This window comes from Hipposideros armiger, unplaced genomic scaffold, assembly GCF_001890085.2.
Source record: "Hipposideros armiger isolate ML-2016 unplaced genomic scaffold, ASM189008v1 scaffold_40, whole genome shotgun sequence".
Classification (NCBI taxonomy): domain Eukaryota; kingdom Metazoa; phylum Chordata; class Mammalia; order Chiroptera; family Hipposideridae; genus Hipposideros; species Hipposideros armiger.
In genome coordinates this window covers 902,091-929,215 of record NW_017731390.1, presented here as the reverse complement: position 1 = coordinate 929,215, position 27,125 = coordinate 902,091, and the positions used below count along the sequence as shown (strand labels likewise).

Genomic DNA, 27,125 nt, shown 5'->3' with positions numbered 1-27,125 from the left:
GGTTTTCCTTTTTTAAATAATTAATAGGCTTAACTTTTATGGTCTAGTTTTAGAGTTACAGAATAACCGCAGGGCTACAGAATAACTGAGCCGGTGCTATGTAGAGTTCCATATATCCATATCACCCCAAACATCTTGCATTAGTGTTGGTACATTGGTTACAATTAGTGCACTGGTCGGGATACGTTATTATTGACAATAGTCCATAGTGTATATTAAGGTTTCGTTTTTGTGTTGGACTATTCTGGGTATTTTGACAAATACCCAGGATTTTGTTGTTTTGTTTTTGTTTTGTTTGTTTGTTTGTTTATCAGGATGGTGCAGTGTAGGATGAGGCTGTTTCTAGCCCGCCTAGGCCACCTCTCTGCTTAGTCAAAGCACCATGATTTGCTTCAGTTTCCCATTCCAGTGTTTTTGGAAAAATCACCAGGGCTCCAGGCCGGTGGCACGGAGGGGAAACTGAGGAGTAGGCTGGGGAAAAGAACCTTCTCTCTGAGGACAAGAAGTCAGCTTCTGGGTTTGGATTTCCCAAGGGTGAAGCAGCCCCTAAATTCAATGGTGATGGTTCCTGGGGATGGGGCAGGTCCGACAGTTTTTGGAGTGGTCCCTAACACATTGCTAACAGCCTACCCCCTAGCTGGGTGTGCCAGGGAGGCCTGCCCTGGTGCAGTCGAGCCCACGGCGCCTCTCTCTACAGTTCAGATCACACCGCCACCCTGCCCATCGGAGGCCTCAGCTATGTCCACGGCTGCACCAAATCGCGTCTTATCAACAAGACCGTGGGGCATTGCCTGAATGCCACAGCACAGAGGTTCCCGGACCGAGAGGCCTTGGTCATCTTCCATGAAAATATCAGGTTGACATTTGCCCAGCTCAAGGAGGAGGTGGGTCCTGACCTTGACTCCTCAAAGTGGGCAGGTGCTAGCCCCCAGGCTGTCCTGGCTGGGTGGACCCACAAGAGCAGCACCTGACTGTGGAGCAGGGTGCTGGGGCTTCCAGAGAACCCCAAGGGATGTCAGGGATGGGGATAGGGCTGAGGCAGAGGTGGCCCAGATGCCTCCTACATCAGTCGCTCCCGGGGCACTTGTTAACTCTGCATATTCCAAGCCCCATTCCAGAGCCACTGAGGCCTGTCCCTTGTTCCCAGGTGGTTCTAACGTGAACCCCTGGACCAAGGGCTGACATAGAAGTCATAACCCCTTCCTGCTTGCCCACATCTTACCCCTTGTGTCCTGTATGTTTATACCAGGTGGACAAAGCTGCTTCTGGGCTCCTGAGTATTGGCCTCTGCAGGGGTGACCGGCTGGGCATGTGGGGTCCCAACTCCTATGCGTGGGTGCTCATGCAGCTGGCCACAGCCCAAGCGGGCATCATTCTGGTGAGGAGAGGAGGGGCTTGCCTGGCACAGTTGCGTATGTGGGAGGAGGCGCGGAGGGGGGACATTCTGGGGAAGCCCCCTGGCTCCTTGGTCCCAGAATGAAACCTATGTCTGGCTGGTTTCAGACCAGGTAGTGTTTTCTCCTGAGGCCACCAAGGAGGTCTGGAGGGGCAGGGTGCTGCCTCTGTCTACACTGTGTTTCTGTGCCTCCTGCGGGTGGAGGGGCAGTAAGGACAGGGACTGCCCAGGACACTGACATACCCTTGCTGTCTCTACCAGGTGTCTGTGAACCCAGCCTACCAGGCTATGGAGCTGGAGTATGTCCTCCAGAAGGTAGGACCCATTCCAGGGGGTGGGGCCATGTGGGTACCTGGCACAAGGGACTTCTGGTTGTCAGAGAGGGCTGATGGGGTGGGGAGGGCATGTATAGTCTGTCATTCTTTAGGCTGTGGGTGGGTAGGAGGAGGGGGTGGTTGGGCAGATACAAGGCTGGTATATGTATTGGGGGTGATGCATGCATTCATCACAGAGATAGTGTGTGAGTAAGCTGGTACGTGTGTGTGTTAGAGGGTGGTGCATGTGCATGTCAGAGTAGTGGTGCATGTGTATAAGAGAGAGCAGCTGTTAGTGTGGGCTCCACAAGATACGCAGTCTGGGGTTTCCTGCTGACTGTGGGAGGGGGTCCCCTTCCACAGGTGGGCTGCAAAGCCCTCGTGTTCCCCAAGCAATTCAAGACCCAGCAATACTACAACATCCTGAAGCAGATCTGTCCAGAAGTGGAGAAGGCCCAGCCGGGGGCATTGAAGAGTCAGAGGTGGGGATGTCCTGGGTTGGGAAGGGCACATCGTGTGGCATCCTGGCCCCCTCATCCCCTACCCACCTCCAGGGAGAAAGATGGTGTCTCCTTGGGCTCTACCTCAGCCCCTGACTCGCACCATTGTCTCTACCCCCAGGCTCCCAGATCTGACCACAGTCATCTCGGTGGATACCCCTCTGCCGGGAACACTGCTCCTTGATGAGGTGGTGGCAGCTGGCAGCAGAGAGCAGCATCTGGCCCAGCTCCAGTACACCCAGCAGTTCCTGTCCTGCCATGACCCTGTCAACATCCAGTTCACCTCGGTAGGGCAGAGTTCTCCAGGCCCCAAGCCCAGGCTAGCATGCTAATCCCTGCCTGCCCCTGTGACCCTTCCCTGAGAATGAGAACACAGGAGGTCAGGAGTGCAAACACTCTTCTCCTGGAGGGATGGCCCTAGATATCCTCTCTGCCCTGGTAAACATTAGCAACTGGTGTCCTTGTCACATGCCTCCCCTCCCCCAGCCCTCTGGTCCCCAGCACAGGGGCAGATGTACTGTGTCACCACTGGTCAGAGCTAGTAGAGCCTGCCCCCCGCCTCATATAGCAGATAAGGAAATTGAGGCCCAGACGGGGAATCTGCTGTTGGACCACAGAGTTCGCTCAGCCACTTTAGGAGTGGAATGAAGGCTGAGATCTTATCTTCCACATTTCTGGATCCTAACACATGGCACTGTGCAGGCATGTGGTAAACCTTTGTGGATACATATTGAATGAATGGATCTGGGGCCACAGTCCCAGTCTCCTAACTCCCAGTCCAGTGCTCTTCCATGCAGAGGCCCAGGCTGGGAAGCAGATGGGAAAAAAGAGGCCAAGTGTCACCTGCTTGTCTTATTAGGGGACGACAGGCAGGCCCAAGGGGGCCACCCTTTCCCACTACAACATTGTCAACAATGCCAATTACATAGGGGAGCACCTGAACATGCACCTGAAGGTAAGGGGATGCTGGCCCAGGCTGACTGGCACCCTGCAGGTGTGGGGAGGTGGGCTTGCTGGGCTTTCCCTGCTGGCTAGAGGAACTAGCTTCTGGGGCTCCTGGCTCCAGGATAGACCCAGCCTCCTGCCTCCATCTCTAGACACCAGAAAAATTGCGGATAATCCTGCCTACCCCCCTGTACCACTGCCTGGGTTCTGTGGCGGGAACAATAGTAAGCATGATGCACGGTGCCACCCTCATCGTGTCCTCTCCGGTCTTTGATGGCAAGAAGGCGCTGGAGGCCATCAGCAGAGAGAGGTGGGCATCAGTGGGCAGCTACCCGCAGGCTCATGAGACCCTCCTAGTCCTCACTCCTGGGCCCTGATCCCTCTCCAAGATGTCTCCTCTCTCCAGCCAAGAGAAATGGAAACAGGGTAGTGGGGCACCCAAGGAGAGCACTAGTTCCTCCTCCAAAGAGTTTCTCCTGCCTGTGCCCCGCAGTTGCAGCCTTGACCCTTACTGCAGGCTCAAGGTGGGGTGGGTGACACAAGGGAGTTCCCTTCTATTTCCAAGCCTGATTTTGAGATGCTACCCCCGCTTATACAGAGGCTCCTTCCTGTATGGCACCCCCACAATGTACGTGGACATTTTGAACCAGCCAGACTTCTCCAGTTATGACCTCTCAACCATATGTGGAGGTAGGATGGGGCCAAGGGTGGCCAGGCCAGGACTGGCCTGGGTAAGCTAGGTATACACCCAATCCTTTACTTAGGGGGCAAGAAGGTCACTGTAGAAACATGAGTGGGAGGGAGGCAAATCCTGAACATTCCTGGACACCAGCCCAAGGTCAGCTGCCAGGTGTAGGAAGCAGTCCAGGATCAGGTGAGAGAAATGAATGTTCTTCCCTAGAAAGAGCTGCAGGCAAAAGGGGTCCACTGGGCCTGGAGAAGGGGAATTGTGTCAGCCCTCTCTCTGATTCAGGTGTGATTGCTGGGTCCTCTGCACCCCCAGAGCTGATCCGAGCCATCATCAACAAGCTGAACATGAAGGAACTGGTGGTGAGTGGTGGCTGGGGCTGGGGCTGGGGCTGTGGGTCGGGGGCATGCCAGGCCTTGGGTTGAGAACAGATGGATGGGAACAGGAGTGAGCCCAGGCCAGATCACCAGGGATGACCCTCGAGGCCCACCCTCCTTTCAGAAAGCAGATGTGAGAAAATGCAATCTGACCTCAGCAGCAGCTGGCAAGTCATGGAGATAAGGAACGGGGAGTAAATATTACACATACATAACTTTATAGAAATCTGGGAAGGAAATGCAGATGGGGGGATATGCGGCAAAGCACCAGTGTCCTGTTAGAGCGCCCTGGCAGGCGGAAGCGGACAGAGTTGGGGTATGAACTTAAGACCTTTTCTTGAAACAAGGGTGGGGCAAGGATCTGATGTTTGTTTCCAAATGGCAGGGAAAGAGAAGCAGAGGGAAGGGGGATTCTGGAAGGGTGGCCATCCTGATGACCAACCAGTTCTGGTTCTGAAGGACTTGGGGGTCTCGGCAACAGCTTCTCTGAGAGGAGCCAGGCAGAGGGGCCAAGTGTGATGGCCCCTTGTTGTGGACCTGGGTTGGTGCTGGAGTGCCCGAGTCTCCCTGCCAGGACGTGTCTAGGTGTGGACAGCTCTGTGCATCAGCAGAGGCTGTGAAAGAAGGCGGGGGTCAGAGGTGGGAAGGTCAGTAGTTTCTCCGGCAGAAGGCAGAGGCCAGTCACCAGGACCAGCTGGGTCAGGACCTGTGGTGAGGCAAGAATCGGTGTCAGGACTCCAAAAACCCAAATGATGCTTAGAGAGAATGGTGGGAGTCCTAGTCAGTGTCATTTTCCCCTTTAGAAGGGAGCCCCAGTCCTCCCTTTCTCTTCCTGCAAAACTAGAGGATCTACATGCTAGGAGTACCCTGGGACACCCTCCTCACTTGCCAGAATCTCCAGAGAGGAGAATGGGGACCTTCCTGTCCTGCACCCACCTGTTTAATGGCGGCCGGCTTTCTTGGATCTCTTAGTGGGGAACTTGCAGCTGCGGAGGGCATCTGTGTCACGGATGTGCTGGCCTTTGAACTTGGCGGGTGAGGCACAAGTTGCATCAGGGCGGGAAGTCTTGGCTTCCAGCCACCTGGAGAGATAGAGAGATGCCGGGGTTGGGGAAGAGATGTGGGAAAGCTGGGAGAAGGGACAGTGAGCCATGAGGCCAGGATTGACTTGGCTCCAGGATAGTCTGAAATTGTCATCTTCATTTCACAAATGTGGGAACTCACAAAGTCCTACACCTATTAGGTAGCAGATCTAGGACATATGCCCAGGATGTCTTAGTGCAGGGCAGTGTCTTCACTGCATCACAGGAGGGTAGGCTTGGGAGGTGGCATGGGGGTACTCTCACCTCCGGAGGCCCCGGAGCTGGCAGGTACACTTCCAGGGGTTGTTGGTGAGAGTGAGGGTCTCCAGGTTGTCAAAGGGGAAGTTGGAGGGCAGCTGGGTCAGGCGGTTGTTCTCCAGATGGACATGTTTCAGCGTGGTCACACCCAGGAAGGCATCATCGGAGAACTGGGGGGCAAGGATGGGCACGAGTGAGCACCCCAACCCCAGTGTCCAGCCTTTCCCAGTTCTATGGCCCCAGAGGGGCAGGGTTCTTCCCGTTCTTTCCTGGACATAAGCAGTGGTACCTTGAGGAGTGTCACAACATGACTAAGTTGTCGCCAATGATTTAATCCATACAACCACCTTTCGAGATAGCTGGTGTTATTTCCAATATACAGATTGGGGAGGGACGTTAAGTCCCTTACCCAGGGTCATACTAGGGAGTAAACAGTAGCTGCAGGACCACACCCAGCTCCTCTGCCCCTGGCACCACACTCCCTGCACAAACACTGTGACTGGGGAGGCAGCCAGAGTTTGGCCCCAGAGGCCCAAGCTGGCACATGGTGAAGCTGGTTAGTGTTTGGTGGGATGGGCAGTGGGCCCAGGCTCCCCACAACCCCATGGTCCTGGGACATCCCCCAGCTCTGTCCTTACTGCTCCCTCACTGCGTGCCAGAAACTATTTGTGGAGCCTCCTTGGTGGAGCCTCCAGGTTGGATGGCTCCAGAGGAAACGTTCTATTGGTGCCCACATCTTAGCTCAGGCGTCACAGATCCTGCCTGGCCTCCCTTGCCCCAGATCGGCCCCTGCTGTCCTGCTCTGCTGCCCACTGAAAGGCTGCTCTGGCACTGGTGGGCCACAGGGGATTCTGACTTAAGCTGGCGAGGGGCCGGACTGAAGAAGGGCAGGCTTGGGCAGGCTCCATCCATGCAGACAAAGGTGGGCTGCCTTCCAGGTATGATTCTGCCCTCATCTCCATGCCTGTGGCCAGGGAGGGGTGTGAAGTTCTCTGGTAACCAGACTATTCTGATGACTGTCTCCCCCACCTTGGCCTGGTCTCTGCCCAAACCTCCTGGCTGAAGTCCCCATACCAGAGAGATTTTTCCATCCCCAAGTAGGGATTCCACCCGGACCCAAGGCAGCCCCACCTGGCCAGGTGCAGGCATCATAGGGGAGGAAGGACTGAAAGAGGTTGCACCCAGGAGATGGGTCTGGTAACTGGGGTGGGCAAAGGGCAGTCAGTGGTCTGACGGACGGTGAGGCACAGCCAGTCTTCCCTGTGGGGAGACACCTGGGACCTATGCCAAAGGTTGTCAGGAGTGTGTGGCTCTTGCCTTTGCCCCTTCCCAGAGCTCATGGGTACCATGCCTGCAACCTGGGGGAGCCTCTGGTCCCCGGTCCCTACTCAGTTGAAACGGACCTAAGAATGCAGTGGAATGTGTGTGTGGACTGAGGAGGGGGCATGGAGGAGATCTTCCTCAGGTATTTGCTCCCCCCGCACTCCCCAGCCCCCAACCCCACCAGAGCACACATGCACGCCCCCCTCCAGGAACAGGGTCTCTTTGTGGGCCTGATTCACCCAGCTCCTCTGGAACGCTCTTCAATAAACAAACCTTCCTTTATGGGGTGGTAAGTTTACTGGAGACACGGGGAAAAAACAGCAGAGGAGGGGCAGAGGCCCAACAGGAAGAGGTGGCTGCTGCCCACAGCAGGGGGTTTGGGAGCACTGGACATGCCTCCTAGGGGCCATTGGTGGGGCCTGGGCAGCCCCAACTCTGTTTATAGGTAGGAACGCTTGGAGGGCTGTGGCTGAGACTAGAGACAGGGGCAGAAGGTCAGGAATGAGAGTGGGGATGTGACAAGATGGACAGAGCTCATCACCTTGGAGCTAGCCAGAGGGACAGAGGCAATTTTAGGGGAGAGGAAATGTTTCCCAGCTGTGCCCCTGGATCCCTGCACCTCCAGGCTGAGAAGAAGGAGCCAGGATAGAGCTCTGCAGCCAGGAGCTCACCTTCTCCAGGTTGGTGTTGTCCAGCCAGAGGGTCTCCAGGTATCTGCCGAAAGACTGGAAGGCATTGTCGGGAATGCTCTTCAGGGGGTTGTGGGACAGCTTCAGCTCCTCCACGACCCGCAGCTTGCTCAGAGCAGCCGAGGGGTAGCTGGACAGCTGGTTCCTGTCCAGGTGGAACTTGGCGAGGTTCTCCACATCGTCCAGAGCACCGGGCTGCAAGGAGCTGAGCGCGTTCTCCGACAGGTAGAGCCAGCGCAGGTCCTTGGCGCCTTGGAAGGCGCCTGCGCGCAGCTCACGGATCTTGTTGTTGTTGAGCTGCAGGATGAAGAGGTTGACCAGTGGGGAGAGCAGCCCCCGGGGCAGCTCAGTCACCTTATTGTGGTCCAGGTAGAGGTAGGTGAGCTCAGTCAGGTCGTCGAAGGCGCCGGTGCGCAGCACGCGGATGTCGTTGTGGGACAGGTACAGGTAGATGAGCTGCTTGAGGCCGCGGAAGGCGCCAGAAGCCACCTCGCGGATCTGGCAGTGTTGCAGGTGCAGCGACACGAGGTTCGGCATGGCCCGAAATGAGTTGGCAGCCAGCACCGGGAAATTGTTGCGCTGTAGGTTGAGCAGTTTGGTCTTCTCTGACACCTTGGGGATCTTCTGCAGCCCCACCTTGTCGCAGATGACGTGCTGCAGGTCGCCGTGGCAGTGGCAGTTCTGGGGGCAGGCGGCCAGCATCGGCAGCAGGCCGGCCAGGAGGCCGAGGCTGAGCAAGAGCATCTGGCGGGCCATGGCCAGGATGCCTGGGGCTGGGCTGGGGGCAGCGGCAGCGACGACGATGGCAGGGTGAGGGCAGCGGGAAGTCCTCGGCCGCTCGGGTCTCCCGCCCTATTTATACGGTGGCCCTGACCACAACTGGCAGCCAAAGCCAGCTCCTACGTGGAGCATCGAGGCCACCGGGCTTAACTCCCTCCCGCCCGGAGATGCGCCCCCGCCCTCCATGGAGAGGGGAGGGGGCCTCTCCCCCAGCTGGTCACCGTGCGGGGCTGAAAGGGTGGCCCTCGACCTCGTCCCCTGCTCTCAGATCTTGCTTCTTTCCAGACCCCTAGCTCCTTTCTCCATGCTTTTTTTTTTTTAAGAAGGGGGGTGTCTAGCGCCCTGAGATTACGCCGCAGAGAGGGAGGCGTTCCATGAACATATTTGTTTGCTCAAGTTCGAGCCTCCATGCCGCCCCCCCATATACACTGGGCCGGGTGCCCTGGACCCGGGGAGGGAGGAAGCCGGGCCGGACAGCCGGACGCGAGTCTCGCCGCGGTCGGCCAGCCGGCGGCGCTTTAATGGGGCTCTTGTGCGGCGCCGGCGGAGCGTGCGAGCCGCCCTGGCGTCGGGCTCCCCCTTCTGGCTAGACACTCAGCCAGCCCCAAGGAGATGGGAGCTCCTACCCCACCTTTGGACTTGCCTTCGGCCCGTCTCCCAACCCGAAACTTGAGTTGCCCTGTATCCACTCTCCCATTTTTCCATGGCTGAAGACTAACCAAAAAAGTCTGTGTGTGTGTGTGTGTGGGAGGGGGTGGTGGATTGTGGGGAGTGACCCACAGGACTTGCAAACACACCTGAAGACCACAAGCACAGAGTCGGGGCAACTGAACAAGCACAGCCCCTCCCCCACACACCCGCCCTTAATCTCCCTAAAATATCCCATCCCCTCATTCCTACCCCCAGTGGTCACGACCTGCCCTTGAGGGGTCTCTCAGGGTGGTGGCCAGAGTGGCGCCAAGATGTACTTGGCACAGGCCACACCTGGGCAGTGGCCCCAGGACTGGGAGGGCAGATGAGGGGGCCCAGGTCCTGGCTACAAGGGACCAGTCCTGGATAGCTCAGGTCCTATGGGCAGCCCTGCTCCAGCCCACCAGGTCTCTGTGTCCACTTGCCAGCTACCGTGTCCGAATTCCTGTGGAAAGAGGATGGTGGGCAGTCAGGGTCTCAGCTCTGGGCTACCTGGCAGGGAGTGTTGCCTGCGTTGGGGTTAGGAGATGAACTGGACCCCTGGTCTTGCCAGACCCCAGTTGAGCCTGAGCTATGCCCGCTGATACAGAGGAAATTGGTGGCAGGGGGAGAGGGGGACAGACAAAGGTCTGGTATCATTGCTGACTGGAGGGGACCTAGAATACGGAGTGGCTAGTCCCTATCTTTTCACTCAGTGCTCAGATGTGGAGTCCTGCCCCTCTCCTAAGCCCCTTCCACCCCATTGCCTCTAGATGAGGATCATACTCGGCCTAGAAGTTCCCTCATGGCACTTAGGCTCCTCTAAGACTGGTTTCTGGTTTTCTGTTGCTCAGGATGTTCCAACCACTGGAATTGGGGAGGGGGGAGAGGAGGTGCCACTGGCTTTTAAAATCCTTGCTTTGGCTGTATTTTTATTTTGATGGAATAAAATTCACAGGAAACTTTCCAAAACTTGAGGGGCACCCATCCCAAGGCTAGGCACTTGTCCCGAGTTTTGGTGGATGGGGCAGGGTAGGGATGGGGATGGGGGGTTGTGTCTGTGTGGCTCCCAGCTGGGCCAAGGCAGGCTGGCTTTCTCATCAAGTTTATGGGACCTTGGGCTTGGAAGGGAGGGGCGGGGGATGTTGTGGCCTGAAATCAGGAAGTGGAGGGGCTAAGGCAGCTTGGGGACGGGAGAGAGAAGGCTGAGTGTGGGTAACACTGGGAGCCACAGGCTGAGGGATGTGGCTGCCCCAGGGAAACAGAGACTGAGAGAGTCCTGGCTAGAAAAGAATGGCTTCTCTGCTCTCAATTGTATTTCACATCTGGGGCCCTTGTTAGTTGAGTTAATCGGCTCAATGTCCCAGCTCCTCTGCCTCCTGACCTCTGATCTCTAACACCTGTGCCTCTCTCCCCACCATTCAGTTGCCCTCCACTTTCCCCTGAGTTCCTCCCAACCCCTCAGGGTAGCTCACGCCATCCCTCTGCAGTCCCCCAGCTCCCTCCAAACGTCCTTTCTGGACCCTCTAGGTTGCTTATGGAACCACAGAGAACAGCCCTGTGACCTTCATGACCTTTCCTGAGGACACTGTGGAGCAGAAGGCAGAAAGTGTGGGCAGAATCATGCCTCACACAGAGGTGAGCCCCACACCAGGACTCCCAGACCTCATCTCCTACAGAGAACCCCACCCTTCCCCACAGAAGGGTCTTCCCTGGGCCTGGCCTGTGGCTTTCTCTGTGGGCTGAGAGGAAGAGCTGAGCAGCAGCCATGAGCAGTCGCCAGCTGAACTTCTCCGCAGCCTCCCTTCCTGTCTGAGGTGTGTTTTTGCCAAGCCCCACTGTCTGTTTCAGGGCAGCCAGGACAGCCTCAAAAAGGAGTCAGAGCACAGAGATTTTTCCTACACAGCTCTTTCTCTCCCATAGGCCCCCCACCCTCACTTCAGCAGAGTTCCTCTTTTTGCTTAGTATAAACACTGAGTTTGTCAAGCAGCCTGTCTCTTTAGGGGTTCCTTGCACTTCATGGCTGACCCAGATCGTCTCTCCCTCCTTTCCTGCTCCAACACTGGTGCTTTATGCCAGCCCTCACCTGGTTTCCTCTGCCCCTTTGTATCCTTGCCCCTCTGGGATCGGGGCCAATGTGCCCAAGCAGCTGCTTCCCTTGGGGCCAACTGCCATCCTGCCTTCCTCCCTGGAGTGAGTGTGTAGTGATGTTAGCCCCCTCTCATGTGTCAGACAGCCTCACTGCCACTCTCTGTGGGATGCCCACCTGTGAGGTAGACAGGGGCCAGTGCAGTTCTCCCCATTTCACAGGTGCAGACACTGAGGCACATAGAAGCTAAGCCTTCCTTGCACATTTGTTGTGGCTCATTTCTCCATTAGGCTTTCAGACTCTTCCTCTCTGCTGCCTCTCCTGTTCACATGGCCCTGCCACGCCACCCTCTTTGGCTTCTCTATTTGCTGCTTAATGGGAAGTAAGAAGACACTCCCTTTTCTTCTGCACAGTTTACAGTTCTTCAGCCGGCCTGGCCTTCCACAGGCCTCCTTCTCTGTGGTAGCTCCTGTGCACTCCACCTCAGCACCCCTGGCCTGGGCCTCACGTGTTTTTGCATGCCCAGCTCAGGTGTCTGATTGGTGATGGGGCCACTCTGGCCTTTGTCTCCCTTCCCTAAATCAGAATGGGCAGAGCCAGGGGGGCCTCATGATTGGGGGGAGAAAAGGCAAAGTTCTCCCCATTTCTCAGGGCCCCCATCCTGAAGTGAGAGGGTGGGAAGCACCAGCCTGAAGCTACCCTGTCTCAGGCCCAGATCATAAACATGGAGACGGGGAAACTGGCAGAGCTGAATACAGCCGGAGAACTGTGGATCCGAGGGTACTGTGTCATGCTGGGCTACTGGAATGAGCCCCAGAAGACTGAGGAAGCAATTGGACAGGACAAGTGGTATCGGACAGGGTGAGAGGACAGGGTGGGGTAGAGGTTTTGGTTGCTGAGGGGAGGCTGGGGGTCCTGAGGTTGAGCAGGGAACATTAAACTAGAAGAGGGAGAACATGTGTGTCAGGATGGCCCCTTCACATCATAGAGACTTCATCTCCACAATGTGTCAAATGGGGATGATCATAGTCAATGCATAGGGCTCATGGAAGGATCAAACGCGGTACTGATGAGAGTGCCTAGGATGGTGCACTACACCAGTATCTGCAGAATTGAAGCCAAGATTCCATCACTGATTTGTTAATTCAACAAATTCTCATGCACCTGCAATGTGCCACTATTTTAGACACCGATGGTCCAGTGGAAAGCAAGATGAGAAGGATACTGCTCTTATTTCCCACATGTCTGGTAGACGGAGACAAATATAAACAGGATCATTTCAGACATTGATCAAAATGAAGAAAATAAAATAGGATCAGAGGAGAGGAAGTGACTGTCATAGGGAGGGGATCTTTTCTTAGACTGGGTGGTCAGAGGCCTCCTTAAGGTGGAAACATTTGAGCTGAGACCTGAATGATAGAAAAGAAGCCAGCCATGGAAAGCATATGTATAGATATGTTGAGAGAGAATGTTGTAGGTATTGGTTTGTGTGTGTCTGCCTCCCACACGAGACTGTAAGTTCCAGGAACTATCTTATTCATGCTGTATCCTCCAGAGTTTAGAGCAGTGCAAGACACATAGTAGATGCTCAATAAATGTTTGATGAATGAGTGAGTGAGCGGGCCGGCTGAGGCAGAAGTGAGAGGCCATTCCTGGCCTTTCCTTGCAGAGACATCACCATGATGGATGAGCAGGGCTTCTGCAAAGTTGTGGGCCGCTCCAAGGATATGATCATCCGGGGTGGAGAGAACATCTACCCCGCAGAACTCGAGGACTTCTTTCACACACACCCGCAGGTGCAGGAAGTGCAGGTGAGGCACCCAATCCGGGTAAGCCCAAGTGAACAGGAAACATGGATGGGGATGGTGATGTCTGATATCTATCTGTGATTCTGGAAGGTGGTAGGAGTGAAGGACGACCGAATGGGAGAGGAAATTTGTGCCTGCATTCGGCTGAAGAAGGGGGAGGAGACTACACCTGAAGACATCAAGGCTTTCTGCAAAGGGAAGGTGAGAGCCTCAACTCACCCCAAACTGATGGTGCTCAGTTTTTCAAACCCGTCTCCCAGCCAACCACTCAGCCCACTGTCCCCTCCCACAACCCTATGACTCCCACCCAGCCTCATGCTGTATCTCCCTCTGGCCCGCAGATCTCCCACTTCAAGATTCCCCGATACGTCGTGTTTGTCACCAACTACCCCCTCACTGTCTCAGGAAAGGTATGTAAGGTGGAGGAGACTAGGGAAGGGCAGGGTAGCTTGGGACCCAAGTGCAGAAGGCCAGGTGGCCCCACCTATGCCGCCCTTAGCCATGGGTAAGAATCTGGCAGTAGGGTGACCAACTAGTCAGTTCATCCTGCCCCAAACTTTCCCAGCTTTATCCTAAGAAACTCCCCAGTCCCAGGCAAACCAAGACAAACCAAGTTGGTCACCCTAGCTGAAAAAGGCCCCAAGCCTCACTCTCATTCCTTTCTCTTTCCTCTAGATCCAGAAATTCAAACTTCGAGAACAGATGGAACGACACCTAAACCTGTGACTAAAGAGGAGGGGGACCCTCCCATACCCTCCCTGCCCTTCCCCCACATTCCCCTAGTCTGTCTTTGTGATTTGGCATAAAGATCTTCTCTGTTTTCTTTGGCTGGTCCCTTGCTGGCATGCTGTCTTGGCAACTACTATGGGAAGGAGAAGGGAAGAGACTAAAGGGAAACTCGCACTTTCAGACCTCCTATTCCTTGTCAACAATGGTGCTAAGCACTTTGGTGTGCATTATCAAATTAATTTACTCCTCACTCAATCCCTTTGGTATCTCAAAGGGATTGAGTGAGGAGTTTTAAGACTATATTCATTTGTTTTTCACATTGTCACCAGACTTTTTAAAGACTACACTAATTTTTTTACATTGTCACCAGATTAGTCCAGCAAGAAGTATTCTTTTTTATAACAGCTTTATTAAGATATAGCTCACATGTCATCTAATTCACCCATTTAAAGTGTACGATTCATTGGATTTTAGTATATTCACAGATATATGCCACCATCATAGTCAACTTAAAACATTTTCATCTCCTTAAACAGAAACTCCATACCCTATAGCTATCATCCCTCATCTCCCTACTTCCCTCATCCCCTCCCCAACCAACCCAATTTTTATATAGTATATATGTTTTCATTGATGAACATGGACTTCCCTGAGGGGCAGAGCCAGATAAATTAGGCTATAGCTGAACCCAAGAAATAAAAACAGCTCCTCCTGCTTGCCATCCTTACCTCTCAATGTGTCTGCCCCCAGCAGCAGTGGCCTCCTCTTTACTTTTTAGAAAATGAACATAAGATTAGGATATTCTGAGTGCCAGACACTATGCTAGGTGCTTTCATGTACACGTTCTCTTGAAATCTTCCCAACAACGCTGTCAAGGAGACATTAGCCCCATTTCACAAATGATGAAATGAAACTCAGGGAGGTTTGGTGTTTTGCCCAAGAGTCATACAGCTGGAATTAGAACCCAGCTGTCTGACTCCAAAGCCCATGATCTTTCCACTTCATGGGACTGTTTAGGTGCCTGCTCTCCTAGCCCTTTACCTGCATCCTGCCTGTATCACAGACACCATCCCTGACTCTCCTCCCAGCAGGGTGTGTGTGTGTGTGTGTGTGTGTGTGTGTGTGTGTGTGTGTGTGTGTGTGTGTGTGTTGGGGGGGTGGGGGGCGTGTTGTTGGCCTGATCCAGGAGATGACAGCCTAGTCTCCAGTCTGGGGTTTTCTGCTGCTTCAACGTCCAGCCCAAGTGCCCTCTCCTCCCTACTGATTCCACCGCCCTTGTAACAGATCGCTCCACATCACAGAGCAGACTGGCCTGGTATCCAGCAGGTGCTGAATTAATATCTGTTGGCTGTTTTCTTTTGTTGGTTTGCCTCTCTCCTATCTTATACACCTTGTACTGTGACCTGGTCTGATGCATCTGGGTTTCCCCAGCGCCCAGCTCTGTGCCAGGCACATAAAATGTGAAGGAATTCATTGAACGAATTAACAATTCCTGGATGGGTCAGGGGGCTCTCCCCCGGACAGGGTGCCAAAAGGTGGGCAGCTCACCGCACAACCTTCTTCCCGCTACGAGGGAAAGGAAGGGCAGGTGCCTGCGGTGAGCGCATCGGTGCCCGGCAGGTGGCGCCGCAGGCCCAAAGCCTCCGGTTCTGCCCGCGCGTCGTCGGACGCGGCGTTCGGTCACGCAGCCCGTCTTCCTTCCGCCCGAACAGCCCACCGGTCCCACCCCGCGCACACTGTGCGCCGTGGGCGCATCTCGACCTCCGATCCTGCCCCACGCACGAGGCGACCAGCCGCAGTATGCGCCATGGCACTCGCGGGGGTCCGGGCCCGCGCCTGGGCGGCAGCGGCCAAAATAGCCCAGAGGCAACGCCGGGCGGAGGGTGCAGAAAGATCCCGGAGTCCGGAGTCCGGGAGCCAGCGCGCTGCCCTTTACGTCCACGTGAGTGGGAAGAGGGAGGCGGAGCTCGGGAGGCTTGGCCGCGCCGGCCGGAACTCATTTACGACTGACTGGTCACGCGTGAGCCCGCCTGCTGATGTTCCCAGTCCCTGGACGAGGTCTTGATTGGGACCCGGTGCCCTGGCAGGGTAGTGTCCGGGTCTGGGGACCTGAAGTCTCTGGTGCTCACCAGCTCGGTGACCTTGACCATGTTATTTGCCTTCTGAATCTCAGTTTTGTCTTAGTGAAGTGGACATAATAACCCCAGTCCGATCTGCCTTGGGGAGTTGTGTGGCTCGATGGCGTAGCCACTGTAGATGGAACTGGAGTGGGGATGGGGAGGGGGATGTGTACGACTGTACCCTGGAACTGGTCAGGGCAGCCCAGGGTTACCTCTCGCCCTGTTTGTACACCCCCCGCCCCCAGTGGCCCTACTGCGAGAAGCGCTGCAGTTACTGCAACTTCAACAAGTACATCCCCCGCGGTGTGGAGGAGGCTGCTATGCGGAGCTGCCTGGTGACTGAGGCTCAGACTTTGCTGCGGCTCAGCGGGGTGCAGCGGTGGGTACTGGAAACTGGAAGTGGATCTTTGGGGAGTGGATAGGACAGGTGCAGATATCCCAGAGTGCTCCCCCAGGTCTCATCTTCTCCATCTTCTTTTGCCAGGGTGGAGTCTGTGTTCTTTGGTGGGGGCACCCCCAGCCTAGCCAGCCCCCACACTGTGGCTGCTATCCTAGAGGCAGTGGCCCAAGCAACCCACCTGCCTGCAGACTGTGAAGTCACATTGGAGGCCAATCCCACTTCTGCCCCAGGCTCCAGGCTGTCAGCATTCGGGGCAGCAGGAGTCAACAGGTTGTCCATTGGCCTCCAGGTAACCCACCTTACCCACCCCATCCCAGAACACCCAGCCCTTCAGTGCTGTCTCTCCTCTAGTCACATTCATTTATTGGGCAAACATTTATTGAGTTCCTTCAGGGTGCCAGGGCCCAGTAGGTACTGAAAAGTGTATGGTGACACTTCGGTAACTATGTCATTGTTTGCTTCTGTGCTGGACCACAAGCTCTGTGGGGCAGGGATCACGCATGCCTTTTTTGTTCATCACATTATTCCAAGCACCCACCTTAGGGCCTGGCACATAGATGCTCAAAAAAGATGTGTTGCATGATTGGAGACACAGGAAGAGGCAAACGGGTGGTCAGATCATTGCAGCATGGTGAAGGGGGTCTCTACAAAAGGCTTTCAGAGTATAGGCTGAAGGGCATCTCAGTCTGATGAAATCATGGATTTCTTCCTGGAGAGGTGATGTTTGAATGAGGAGGAGGAGGAGATCACCAGGGGAGAGGATGTGATAGGGAAAAGACACAGGATGTGGAAGAGCCTTGCATGTTTTAGGGAAGCTGTCAGTCATTCCTTGTGACTGGAGAGGTTGGAGACAAGGAAGCCTTCAGCACCATACTAGGGAGTTTGGGGTTTTGCCTAGTGGTGACGGAAGCTGTTAAAGGTTTTTAAGTAGGGAGAAACATATTCCTCTCAGGTTGACCCCTAGTGTTTGCATATCCAGTATTTTCCCCTCTTCTAATACAGGTACCACTTTACCATAGAGTTTGGGGTCGGGGCCTTGCCTTGATGGGACATACTGAAAAAGGCACATCATTTTTGAGATATTCTGGCCCCAGATGCATATGTGTCTTGAATCTAATTGTGAGGAAACCTCAGGAAAACCTCAACTAAGAGACTGTGTGTGTGTAGTAAAAACAGATAACATGAGATCTATCTTAACAAATTTTTCAGTGTACAGTATTGTTAATTATAAGCACAATGATGTACAGCAGATCTCTAGACCTTATTCATTACGACGCATTTTGAAAAACAGCTGGCTTGTACTCCTCAAAAATGTCAGTATCATGAAAGACAAAGACAAAGGATCTAGTCTAAAGGAGACTGAAGAGACAGTGACAGCTGAGTGCAATGTGTGAACCCTGATTGGATTCTGGATTGAAGCAGGAAGAGGAAATTACTACGTAGACATTATTGGGACAGTTGGCCAAATTTGAATATGACTGTGTATTAGACAATGGCATTATATCAGTGTTACATTTCCTGAACTCTGTAACTGGATTGTGGTTATATAAGAGAATGTCCTTATTGTTAGGAAATACACAGTTAGATATTTAGGGGTAAAAGGGTGCAATCTTTAAGTTAATTAAATTTAAATAACCACTTTGCAAGTACTCACTAGCATGCAGCCAGTGGCTATCATATTCTACTAAAATTGTTCTATATCTACACTGACCACACGCCATTAAACAGTTGGAATGTGATTATTTAAATTTAATTGTTTTAAAATGTAAATAGCCACATGTGGTTAGTACCTGCACTGTAGTGGACAGTGCAGATATAGAACATTTCCATCCTCACAGAAAGTTTTTTTGGACAGGGCTGGTTTTAACTTACCCTCAAATGATTAAACATAATAATAATATGTGAGTATATTTATGGAGAGACCGAGAAAATGTGGCAAAATGTTAATTGGTCAATCTAGATGAAGGTGATGATTGAATTTTTTTTTCACTTCTTCTATAGGTTTGAAGTACTTCAATATAAAAAGTGAAGTGTAAAAAGATTCTTGACTTTGGAGTCAGACCGTCCTAAATTCCAGGTCTGACTTTGCCATTGCATGACCTTGGGCAAGTCACTTAGCATCTCTGAACATCAGTTTTCTCATCTGTAAAATGGAGCCAATGTTGGAGGTTTATAAGAATGAATTAGATAAAAATGCTTGGCACATCGTAACCCTTCAGTGAATGATACCCTTGGTACTGGGTTGACCATCTGCCTTCCAGCTCCCTGCCTTGTTCTGTATTTTTGCCCGTATCTGCATCTACAGGAATGTCAAGTGTTTTTGTTTCCCTCTGAGCTGGGCTGTGCACTTAACTCTGGACCCTCTCTCCCCAGTCCCTGAATGACACTGAGCTCCAGCTGCTGGGGCGGACACACTCAGCCAGTGATGCTCTGCAGACACTGGCAGAGGCTCGGCGCCTTTTTCCTGGGCGCGTATCTGTGGACCTGATGCTGGGGCTGCCGACACAGCAGGTGGGGCCGTGGCTCCGGCAGCTGAAGGAACTGCTGCACCACTGTGACGACCACGTCTCCCTCTACCAGTTGACCCTGGAGCGGGGCACTACCCTCTTCACCCAAGTGCAACAGGGTGCCCTTCCTGCCCCTGACCCCGATCTCGCTGCTGAGATGTACCAGGAGGGACGAGCAGTGCTTAGGGAGGCTGGCTTCCGCCAGTATGAGGTCTCCAACTTCGCCCGGAATGTAAGTCCTGGGGCTGGTGGCAGAAGGTGTGGAGTGGGCAGGCTGGGGCGTGACCTGGGAAATGTGATTCTTTGGGGAGAAGGGTCTCTGCTAGGTGCCTTGAGGCCTGAGGAGGTGGGACATTCTAACCAGGTGCCTCTTACCTGAACAGAAATGGGGCTACTCTCTTTGCTCTGCACTGACTGTTCCCTCCCTCCCCACAGGGGGCGCTCAGTACCCACAATTGGACTTACTGGCAATGCGGTCAGTACCTTGGCATTGGGCCTGGTGAGTCCCCTGTAAACCATAGAATAGATGACTCAGGAATGGAATGTCATGGCTGTGTGATCCTGGGCCACTTATTAACCTCCAAACCTCTATCTATTTCCTCATATATTAAAGTGGGGCAAAAAAAAGGATGCCATAGAGCCATTGAGTGTGTATTTTAAGGTGCTTGATACACTGCCTGGCACTGTGGTTCTGTCTTTAGCGTACATCAGAATTACCTGGAGGGCTTATTAAAACTCAGATTCCTGGGCCCCACCTCCAGAATTTCTGATTGGACAGGTGGGTGTAGGGCCTGAGAAATTACATTTCCATTGGGTTGTTGGAAAAGTCATGACATATTTTTTGTATGTTTTTCGTTGCAAAAATGCATCATGACTTTTCCGACAACCCAGTAGCATATTAGATGCTGTTGGTCCAGGGACCACACTTTGAGAACCACTGACTTAACGTCTGGCAAGCACTCAATGTTAGCTGCTATTAAAGTGGGGGTGGTTGTTGTCGTCAGGGGCCCATGGGCGATTTGTGCCCCAGGAGGCCGGGAGCCACGTTCGGGAGGCTCGAATCCAGACCCTGGAGCCTGACATCTGGATGAAGGAGGTGATGCTGCATGGTCATGGCACCCGGAAGCGCATCCCCCTGGGCAAGCTGGAGCTGTGAGCATCGGAGGGCACAGGGCTCTTCACCCCGGGTTTCCTCGCACCCCCAGAAACACCTCCATGTTTACGTCTTTATTTCCTGCCCTGTTCTGCCCCATACTGCATGTTCCTCATTAGCTCCCCATACACACATCCCAGCATAGGGTTTGAAGACTGGGGGAAGCACAGGTCTCCTTTCCAAGACCCTCTGAGGGTTTTCCTTTCAGGCTGGAGGAAGTTTTGGCCATGGGGCTACGCACAGACGTGGGGATCACTCACCAGGTAAGGGGTCAAGAGGCCCTGGCACACTGCTTTCTACTCCTAAGCTGTGCTGAATCATTTCCTATCTCACGCGCTCCTCCTCCTTCACACACATACGCACACACACATCCCTCCCATTCCTCTGGGACTGGCAGCTGGAGGCTGGGCTTTGGTCCAGCCAAGGCCTCATGGGCAGTGTGGTGTAAGGGTGAGAACCCTAGACTCGGACTGCAGAAACCTGGGCTCCAGCCCCTGTTCTACTACAACCTTGGGCACACATCCTTTCACCTCTCTGAACTTCAATTTTCTCAGCAATAGGGAATAGACTAGATTAAGTGTTTTCAAATGTTTTTAAGCAGCGCTGAAAGCTCAGATAGGAAATGTAATAGAGGATCGATCAAACTTAAAATTGCTCTGGATGAAGTCAGGGCCATAAAGCCCTGGCTGGGGCTGGGTGGGGTTGGGGTAAGGGTTGGAGGGAGACTTGGCTTGGCTGGGAGCTGGAGTTCGACTTGAACATGGACTAGGAGTGAAGGTCCTCACCTCCCTGCTGGCCCATTGGCCTGGGCCTCGTTGCTGAGATCCTTTGCTGGACTCTACCCTCGCTCACCACACCCCCAGACACATGGCCCAGAAGAGCCCCACCAACTATCCACCCATGGTCCCTGCACCTCTGAACCTTCCTGTCTCCCCAGCACTGGCAGCAGTTTGAGCCCCAGTTGACCCTTTGGGACGTGTTTGGAACAAACAAGGAGGTGAACACGTTGTTGGAGCAGGGCCTTTTGCAGCTGGATCACGGGTGTGTTGGGGGTCGGAGGGTGGTTAGGAATCTTAGAGATCCCTGACTACAGATCGCATACCCGGGAGAAGCGAGAAAGACCGAGGAGGAGGGGCCTGTGGGTTCTGGGTAACACTGGTAGAGGGTAGGGATTGAAATTGGTGAGATGAGGCAGTCACATCCAGGCCTCTCGGTTTTCCAGGGGTCTTCGGTGTTCCTGGGAGGGCCTGGCTGTGCTGGACTCACTGTTGCTGACCCTGCTGCTTCTACTCCAAGAGGCCTGGCAGCAGAGAGCCCTCTCCTCTGTGCCAGGAGGATGACCAGGTGTTCCTGTACCTGAGGACACTATACCAGGTGGGCTTGGGGGCTGGGCTGACACTGCAGACATTTCCCCTGGCAGGAGGCATCTCAGCCCTGGTCATTGTAGCATCCCCAGGAGACCAGCTAGTGAAGTGAGTGGTCTTTCTGGTCTGGGAACTGGCATCAAGTGCACCCACCACTGCCAGAGAAGGAATGGTGGTTCCTGTGAGTGCTTCTCACGAGTGGCCTCTAAAGCAAATCCTGGCTGGCAAGAGATTCTGAGGAATGTCCCTCTCAGGCCGCCAGCCCCTATAATACAGGACGGGACATAGAAGGAACTGCGGTATGCTGATGGACCCATGCGTATATCCAGTACAGTGGCCTGCTGGACCCTGAAATCAGCGGGAAAGCTCAAAGCAAGCCTTGTCCCTTCCCTTTTGGCAACCAGGATATGGTTGGGGTGTCAGGAACCTCACAGACCCTCCTGAGTCCTCTCTCCCAGTCCCCTGTCCCCTGCAGCCTTTTCCTTGAGAGAGTGAAGGGTGGGTGGGGGGAGCAAGCAGGGAAAGGGGAGAGGAGAAGAATTCAGAAGAGACCCCGAGTCTGGTTAACTCTCCACTGGCCTTTTACTTGCCGTAATGGTCACCTGGTTTTATTTAAATAGCCTAATAAGACCATCTGGAGCCTGCCTTGACTGTGGTCCTTTCCTTTGTCCAGGCTCCTTCTTAAATTGTGGATTTGGGGACTAGAGGCTAAGTCTAAGCTGAGATTTCTTCCTGTTCCCTGACAATTATTTACCCGATGATTGAGCATCCATCAATGCTCCTTGCCTAAATCAGTGATTAGATTGGGGTTTTTGCAAAATGTTCATTTCTGACTTTATTTTTCCATCTATATTCATTAACTGAATATCTGTCTAAAAATAAGTTTCCCTTTTTGAAGGGCCGATACTCTTAATCCAGAAATTATATGCAGGGTGCATGTGTATGTGTGTGAGAAAAAGGCATCTTCCTGTGAGGAGGCTTCATAAATTTTCAGATCAAAGGGTACTGTGATGCCAAAAGTAATTTAGTGCTGCTGCAAATCGGGGCATGCCAAGCTCAGCCTCTAGCTAGCTGGGTGATTAACGATGGGGCTTTTCACCCCTCAGAGGTGAGCACGTGCATTTCCCGTGTGCCTAGTGGGTGTGAATGTCAGTCCTTCTGTGACCCTGTGGTAACGTGGTAAGTGTTACTACCTCTCATTTATTCATGAAATATTTAGCAAGCACTACTGATGTGCCAGGCACTGTGCCGGGCACACAGAGAGGAATAAGACCTGTTCCAGCCCTCGAGGAACTCACCGCCATGTTGATAGATGTGTAAAGAGATAAATGTCAGGGTTATCAGTGAGGGTATGCAGGCAGACTGTGGAAGCCTGCGGCGCGTTTGATTCTGGGGCTGGGAGCAGAAAGGGGAATATGTTTTTCTTACTACCTCCTGTGGCCCTAGGGCAGTTTGTAGGGTGACCTGTGCTGCCTGGGAGAGCCTCTTCCTGTGCCTTCCCCTGATCTTGATATTCAAGAAGTGAGCACGGGGCCGGAGCCGGTGCACCATCAGATAACCTGGGCCCACTCAGGTTTCTCCCAGCAGCCAGGGCTCGTGCCACCTGAGATGCCCAGGCCCTCCCTGCTGGGGCACCTCACGAGGCCTATGCAGACAGCCTGGATAGAAGCCAGGGCCAAGTGGGGGTGGCATGGATCAGTTTCTGTGACTCAGCCTGGTCCCACCCTCCTCAGGTGAATCAGAATCTCCTGGAGGCGGAGCCCAGGAATCTAGTTTTTAAGTGCTTCCTAAATGGCTCTAATAATCAGGCCAGTTTGGGAAGCCCTGTCATCTCCTGCCTTCCATCCTGGGAGGCTGGGGTCAGGAGGAATGACGGGGACACAGCTACTTGCAGACATGACCCAATGAAGGGGGGTCCTTCGCTCTGCATCTAGGCCTTCCATGGCCCATCCATCAAAGGGCTTCTCCTTCATAGTGAGACTTTTATTGTCACTTTTTACCTGCCCTACTAAAAAGCACATGAACACAATTAAAAGGGGTGAACAAGCTACTTTGGTGATGAGAGGAGTTGAGGGAAATGTAACATGTGTGGGTGTGTGGTTACAGCACGAAGGACCAACCTTCTGTATGCGAGACCACTAAATTATAAAGCCCTATAATTGAGGGCACCCTCCCCCCGCCCCTCCGCACCAAGTAGTATGAAGTAGGCAGGGCAGCTATTATAATTTCCATATTACATATGGGGATATTCAAAGAAGCCCTCTAACTGGGCTCTAGTCATATAAGTAAGTAGCTGACCTGGTACAACGCTTATGAACATCCAGAATTGTCTGTTATATCATCATATTATACTTACAGTGGGTCCAGGTCAATTGACCTATCTCTTAAATTAGGCAGAATCCTGACCTCTCTCTCACTCCTCTGCCTCAGGCTTGAAGCTGCCATTTTGGCCTGGTGTTGGGTAGCTTGGATTTGGTGTCTGTCTTTTCCCTCCAGAAGAGACTCGACAGTGAGAACCCATGTGTCCCATCTCCGTGAGACCACCCACTTCCTGGGACAGACCTGCATTCTGCAAGGAAAAGGCCTTTAAATAATAAGATTGCCACAGACTGAATGTTTGTGCCCCCCAGAATTCACATGCGGAAATCTCATCCCCAAGGTGGGGCCTTTGGGGGTGATTAGGTCATGAGGATGGAGCCCTCATGAATGGGATTCGTGCCCTTATAAAGGAGACCTCAGGGAGCTCCCTCTGTCTTTCCACCACGTGAGGACTTGGAGAGAAGACAAACATCTATAAACCAGGAAGCAGGTTCGCACTAGATACCGAATCCTGCTGACACCTTGATCTTGGACTTCCCAGCCTTCAGAGCTGTGAGAAATAAATGTTCGTTGTTTAAGCCACCCAGTCTATGGTATTTTTGTTATAGCAGCCTGAACAGACTAAGACAAGGATGAAATCACTGGTGTGGTTGATTGTATTATTGCTCAGAATGTTTACCACCCTTCCTTGAGTGCCCTCCCCTGAGGTCCTGTTGGGGATTGATCTATCCCAGCCCTCTTTTTTTTTAAAGTTTACTGGGGTGACAATTGTTAGTAAAGTTACATAGGTTTCAGGTGTACAATTCTGTGATATATCATTATATCACATTGTGTGCCCACCACCCGGAGTCAGTTCTCCTTCCATCACCATATGTTTGACCCCCTTTACCCTCTTCTACCACCACCCACCCCTCTTACCCTCTGGTAACCACTAAACTGTTGTCTGTGTCTGTGAGTTTTTGTTTCTTCATTTGTTTGTCTTGTTCCTTTGTTGTTTTCAGTTTTATATCCCACATATCCTTGCCCTCTTAAACCCAAGAAGGACCATGAGACTTGCTCACACTGACTGTAGGAGCCAGTGGGTAGTCCACCGTCTTCTCTCTCTGCCAAAGAGACCTGCAGTGTTCACATAAAGATTGTGTCATCAGCTTGGGTCCTAGAGTGAAGAAGATGTTGGGCATAGGAGCAGCCAACCACAGCGACGTGAGCAGGAGTGAGAAATTCATGCTTACTGTTGTAAACCAGTAAATTTTCGGGTTGTTTATTACTGCAGCATAATTGAAACTAAATTGACCGATACAACTTGTAATCCCACCACTCAAAGATCAGTCACTGTTACGATTCTGGTGTGTATCTTAGCAAAAGTTCTTAGATGCAGAGGAACATATTTAGATACACAATCTTAACAAAAAATGAGATAATAGACATCTTTCTTTGGAGCCTTCCTGTCCTAGCTACTATATGGTGGGCATCCTTTCATGTCAAATTTATATCTACATCCTGTTTTTTTAGTGGCGCTTCATAATACACCACTGCATGGTTATGCCAAAATATTAGTTTATCAATTCCTTTTTGGTGAAACTGAGGGTTTAATTTTGATTTTTATAAACTCTGTGGTGATCATCTTTTATAAATATTTTTATGCACTGGCTTGACCATTTCCTTGGGTTTAGAATAAATCCCAAGGAATGGGATTGCTGACTGAGGATACTCACATCCTTTATTTGGATACACGACGCCTAGCTACCCTCCAGGAAGCCTGCCTCGAGGCTCTTGCCAGCTTGCTAGTGCTCATTTCTCTATAACCTTGACAGTAGCAAGCATGATCCATTTTTCCAAATGATTCCAATCTAAAGAGCACTCGTAACCCTAGTTTTACCATCAACTAATCAACTGCCTCCCTAACTCTGGCAACCACTTTGTCCATCTGAGCACTCCAGCCAGAGAGCAAAAAGGACACAACCTCTGGGGCCACCCAGCTAGAAGACCAAACTGGAAGTGGTTGCCAGCTGTGTTGCCTCTGAAGTTCTCTTATCCAGACCCCTCCCCCCGACCCCCCTTCTGGGAGAATCCCAGATCTTCCTTCTGTCTTCCCCTGCAGGGATTTTTAGAGCCAATTTTTTTTAATCACACAAACAACAGTTTAGAAATAGAATTCTAAATGAAAAAGAAATAAATCACCCATAACTAGCAGCCCCAACAAACTAAACTCGTTTTATTTGTCCATGTTCCCTTCTAGTCCTCGTCCAAATGTATGCAGGATTTTTGCCCAGCTGTGCTCCTGGCACAGATCTAATCTTGCATTCTGCCCTTTTTGCTTCTCGTTCTGCCATAAACATTTTTCCATATTGTTACATGGTCATCATCATTTTCATTTTAATTGTTGCACAATGTTCCAATCAGTGATTGATTTAATAACTATTACCCTAATGTAAGTCACTTTAAATGGTTCCCCATTTTCCTCTATTATAAATAATGCTGCAGTGCATATTTTTATGGATATAGCTTCTTTCTTCATTTGAGTTATTTCCTTAAGTTGGTTCCCAAGAGATAGCTAGGTCAAAGGGTATCAATGCTTTAATAATTCTTGGTGTGAATTGTGACACACCAAAGGGTTTTTCTTTTTTTTTTAATTTTCCTGCTCAAAAATAATTTTTTCTCTTTTTCTACCATATAGAAGAAAGAAAAATTCTACCCAGAAATTATCATTACTAACATTTGGATAACCATCCCTTCAGACGTCTCTTGATGCATAGATATACATATAGATGTAGAAATAAAAGTAATTTTTTCACAAAAGTGATCATACTCACGTGCCAGTTTACAACCTGGCACGTCTTTTTTACTCAACATTTCCTGAACTTTTCTAGTTGGCTCTGCGACCACCAGTGCCTATGTGGTAGCATAACGTAGTACAGTAATAGCTGTAAGCCAGGCACGTGCCACCAATGTTATCTGCCTTAGTTCCTTTAAGCGCCACAACAACCCAATAAGTCCTATTATTATCATGCACATTTTGCAGATGAGTAAACAGGCTCAGAGAAATTGACTGCCCAAGGTTACGTAGGTAGGATATAGTGGGGCTGGCACTCAACTTGAGTTCTCTGGGGCTCCAAAACAAATGCTTATACAAACAATATATGAATATGTTCTTATGGTAAAACTAATAATAAATGCAAGCAATACCATAGCATAGAAAGTAAAGTGTGAAAGTTCCCTTTATACTTCCACAGAGGTTTGATGTGTGTATCAATTAAGTTTAGGTTTAACTGCATAGGACAGAAAATCAAAGTAACGTAAGCTTAAATTTCTTTATTTTTCTTCCCCATAAAAGAAGTCTGGACAAAGTATTTCAGGGCTAGCGTGGTGGACCCATTCTCGTGGGTCATGAAGAACTCAGGCTTCTGTCTTTATGCTCTGCATCCTCAGTTCATAGCTTCCATCCCTAAGGTCTCCACCTGGTTTAATATGGTCCCTGGAGCTCCAGCCATCATGTCTGCATTCCAAGCAATAAGAAGGGGAAAGGCTAGAGGGGCATCAGTGTGTTTTTCCCAGCCGAATCAGCCATCTCTAAAGCACTTCCTGAAATCCCCCCCGCTGCATTTCCTTACTTCT

The 27,125-nt window shown here is 52.0% G+C and overlaps 3 protein-coding genes across 10 annotated transcripts in view; 2 read left to right on the top strand and 1 right to left on the bottom strand.

Annotated features, from left to right (window-relative positions):
• The window catches only part of ACSF2 (acyl-CoA synthetase family member 2), a 32,856-nt gene extending 19,115 nt beyond the window's left edge, over positions 1-13,741 (top strand). Inside the window, exons 2-16 of the mRNA XM_019638621.1 lie at positions 698-884; positions 1,250-1,378; positions 1,658-1,711; positions 2,074-2,192; positions 2,332-2,497; positions 3,070-3,165; positions 3,308-3,465; positions 3,754-3,845; positions 4,129-4,205; positions 10,552-10,659; positions 11,820-11,971; positions 12,780-12,921; positions 13,009-13,119; positions 13,260-13,328; positions 13,594-13,741. Coding sequence (XP_019494166.1) covers positions 698-884; positions 1,250-1,378; positions 1,658-1,711; positions 2,074-2,192; positions 2,332-2,497; positions 3,070-3,165; positions 3,308-3,465; positions 3,754-3,845; positions 4,129-4,205; positions 10,552-10,659; positions 11,820-11,971; positions 12,780-12,921; positions 13,009-13,119; positions 13,260-13,328; positions 13,594-13,644 — 1,711 coding nt within the window. The 3' untranslated portion in view covers positions 13,645-13,741. The remainder of the gene's footprint in view (positions 1-697; positions 885-1,249; positions 1,379-1,657; positions 1,712-2,073; positions 2,193-2,331; positions 2,498-3,069; positions 3,166-3,307; positions 3,466-3,753; positions 3,846-4,128; positions 4,206-10,551; positions 10,660-11,819; positions 11,972-12,779; positions 12,922-13,008; positions 13,120-13,259; positions 13,329-13,593) is intronic.
• Positions 4,419-10,122, bottom strand: CHAD (chondroadherin). Its single transcript, XM_019638632.1, has 4 exons — positions 7,555-10,122; positions 5,567-5,730; positions 5,157-5,302; positions 4,419-4,926 (listed from the first exon to the last, which is right to left on the bottom strand). The coding sequence occupies exons 1-3, from the start codon at positions 8,326-8,328 to the stop codon at positions 5,161-5,163; spliced, it is 1,080 nt and encodes a 359-aa protein (XP_019494177.1). The 5' UTR covers positions 8,329-10,122; the 3' UTR covers positions 4,419-4,926; positions 5,157-5,160.
• A 378-nt stretch (positions 13,742-14,119) lies between the features above and the next one.
• Positions 14,120-24,092, top strand: RSAD1 (radical S-adenosyl methionine domain containing 1). Of its 8 annotated transcripts, none has more exons than XM_019638625.1 (10): positions 14,121-15,589; positions 16,013-16,146; positions 16,252-16,456; positions 18,541-18,906; positions 19,110-19,173; positions 19,679-19,826; positions 20,036-20,090; positions 20,765-20,868; positions 21,050-21,201; positions 22,298-24,092. In XM_019638625.1, the coding sequence occupies exons 1-9, from the start codon at positions 15,455-15,457 to the stop codon at positions 21,165-21,167; spliced, it is 1,329 nt and encodes a 442-aa protein (XP_019494170.1). In that variant the 5' UTR covers positions 14,121-15,454; the 3' UTR covers positions 21,168-21,201; positions 22,298-24,092. The 8 variants fall into 8 exon arrangements, with proteins under 8 accessions (XP_019494172.1, XP_019494173.1, XP_019494175.1 ...); XM_019638626.1 differs by having other exon boundaries at positions 14,122-15,589; positions 23,688-24,092; XM_019638624.1 differs by having other exon boundaries at positions 14,122-15,589; positions 23,622-24,092.
• Positions 24,093-27,125: the final 3,033 nt, after the last annotated feature.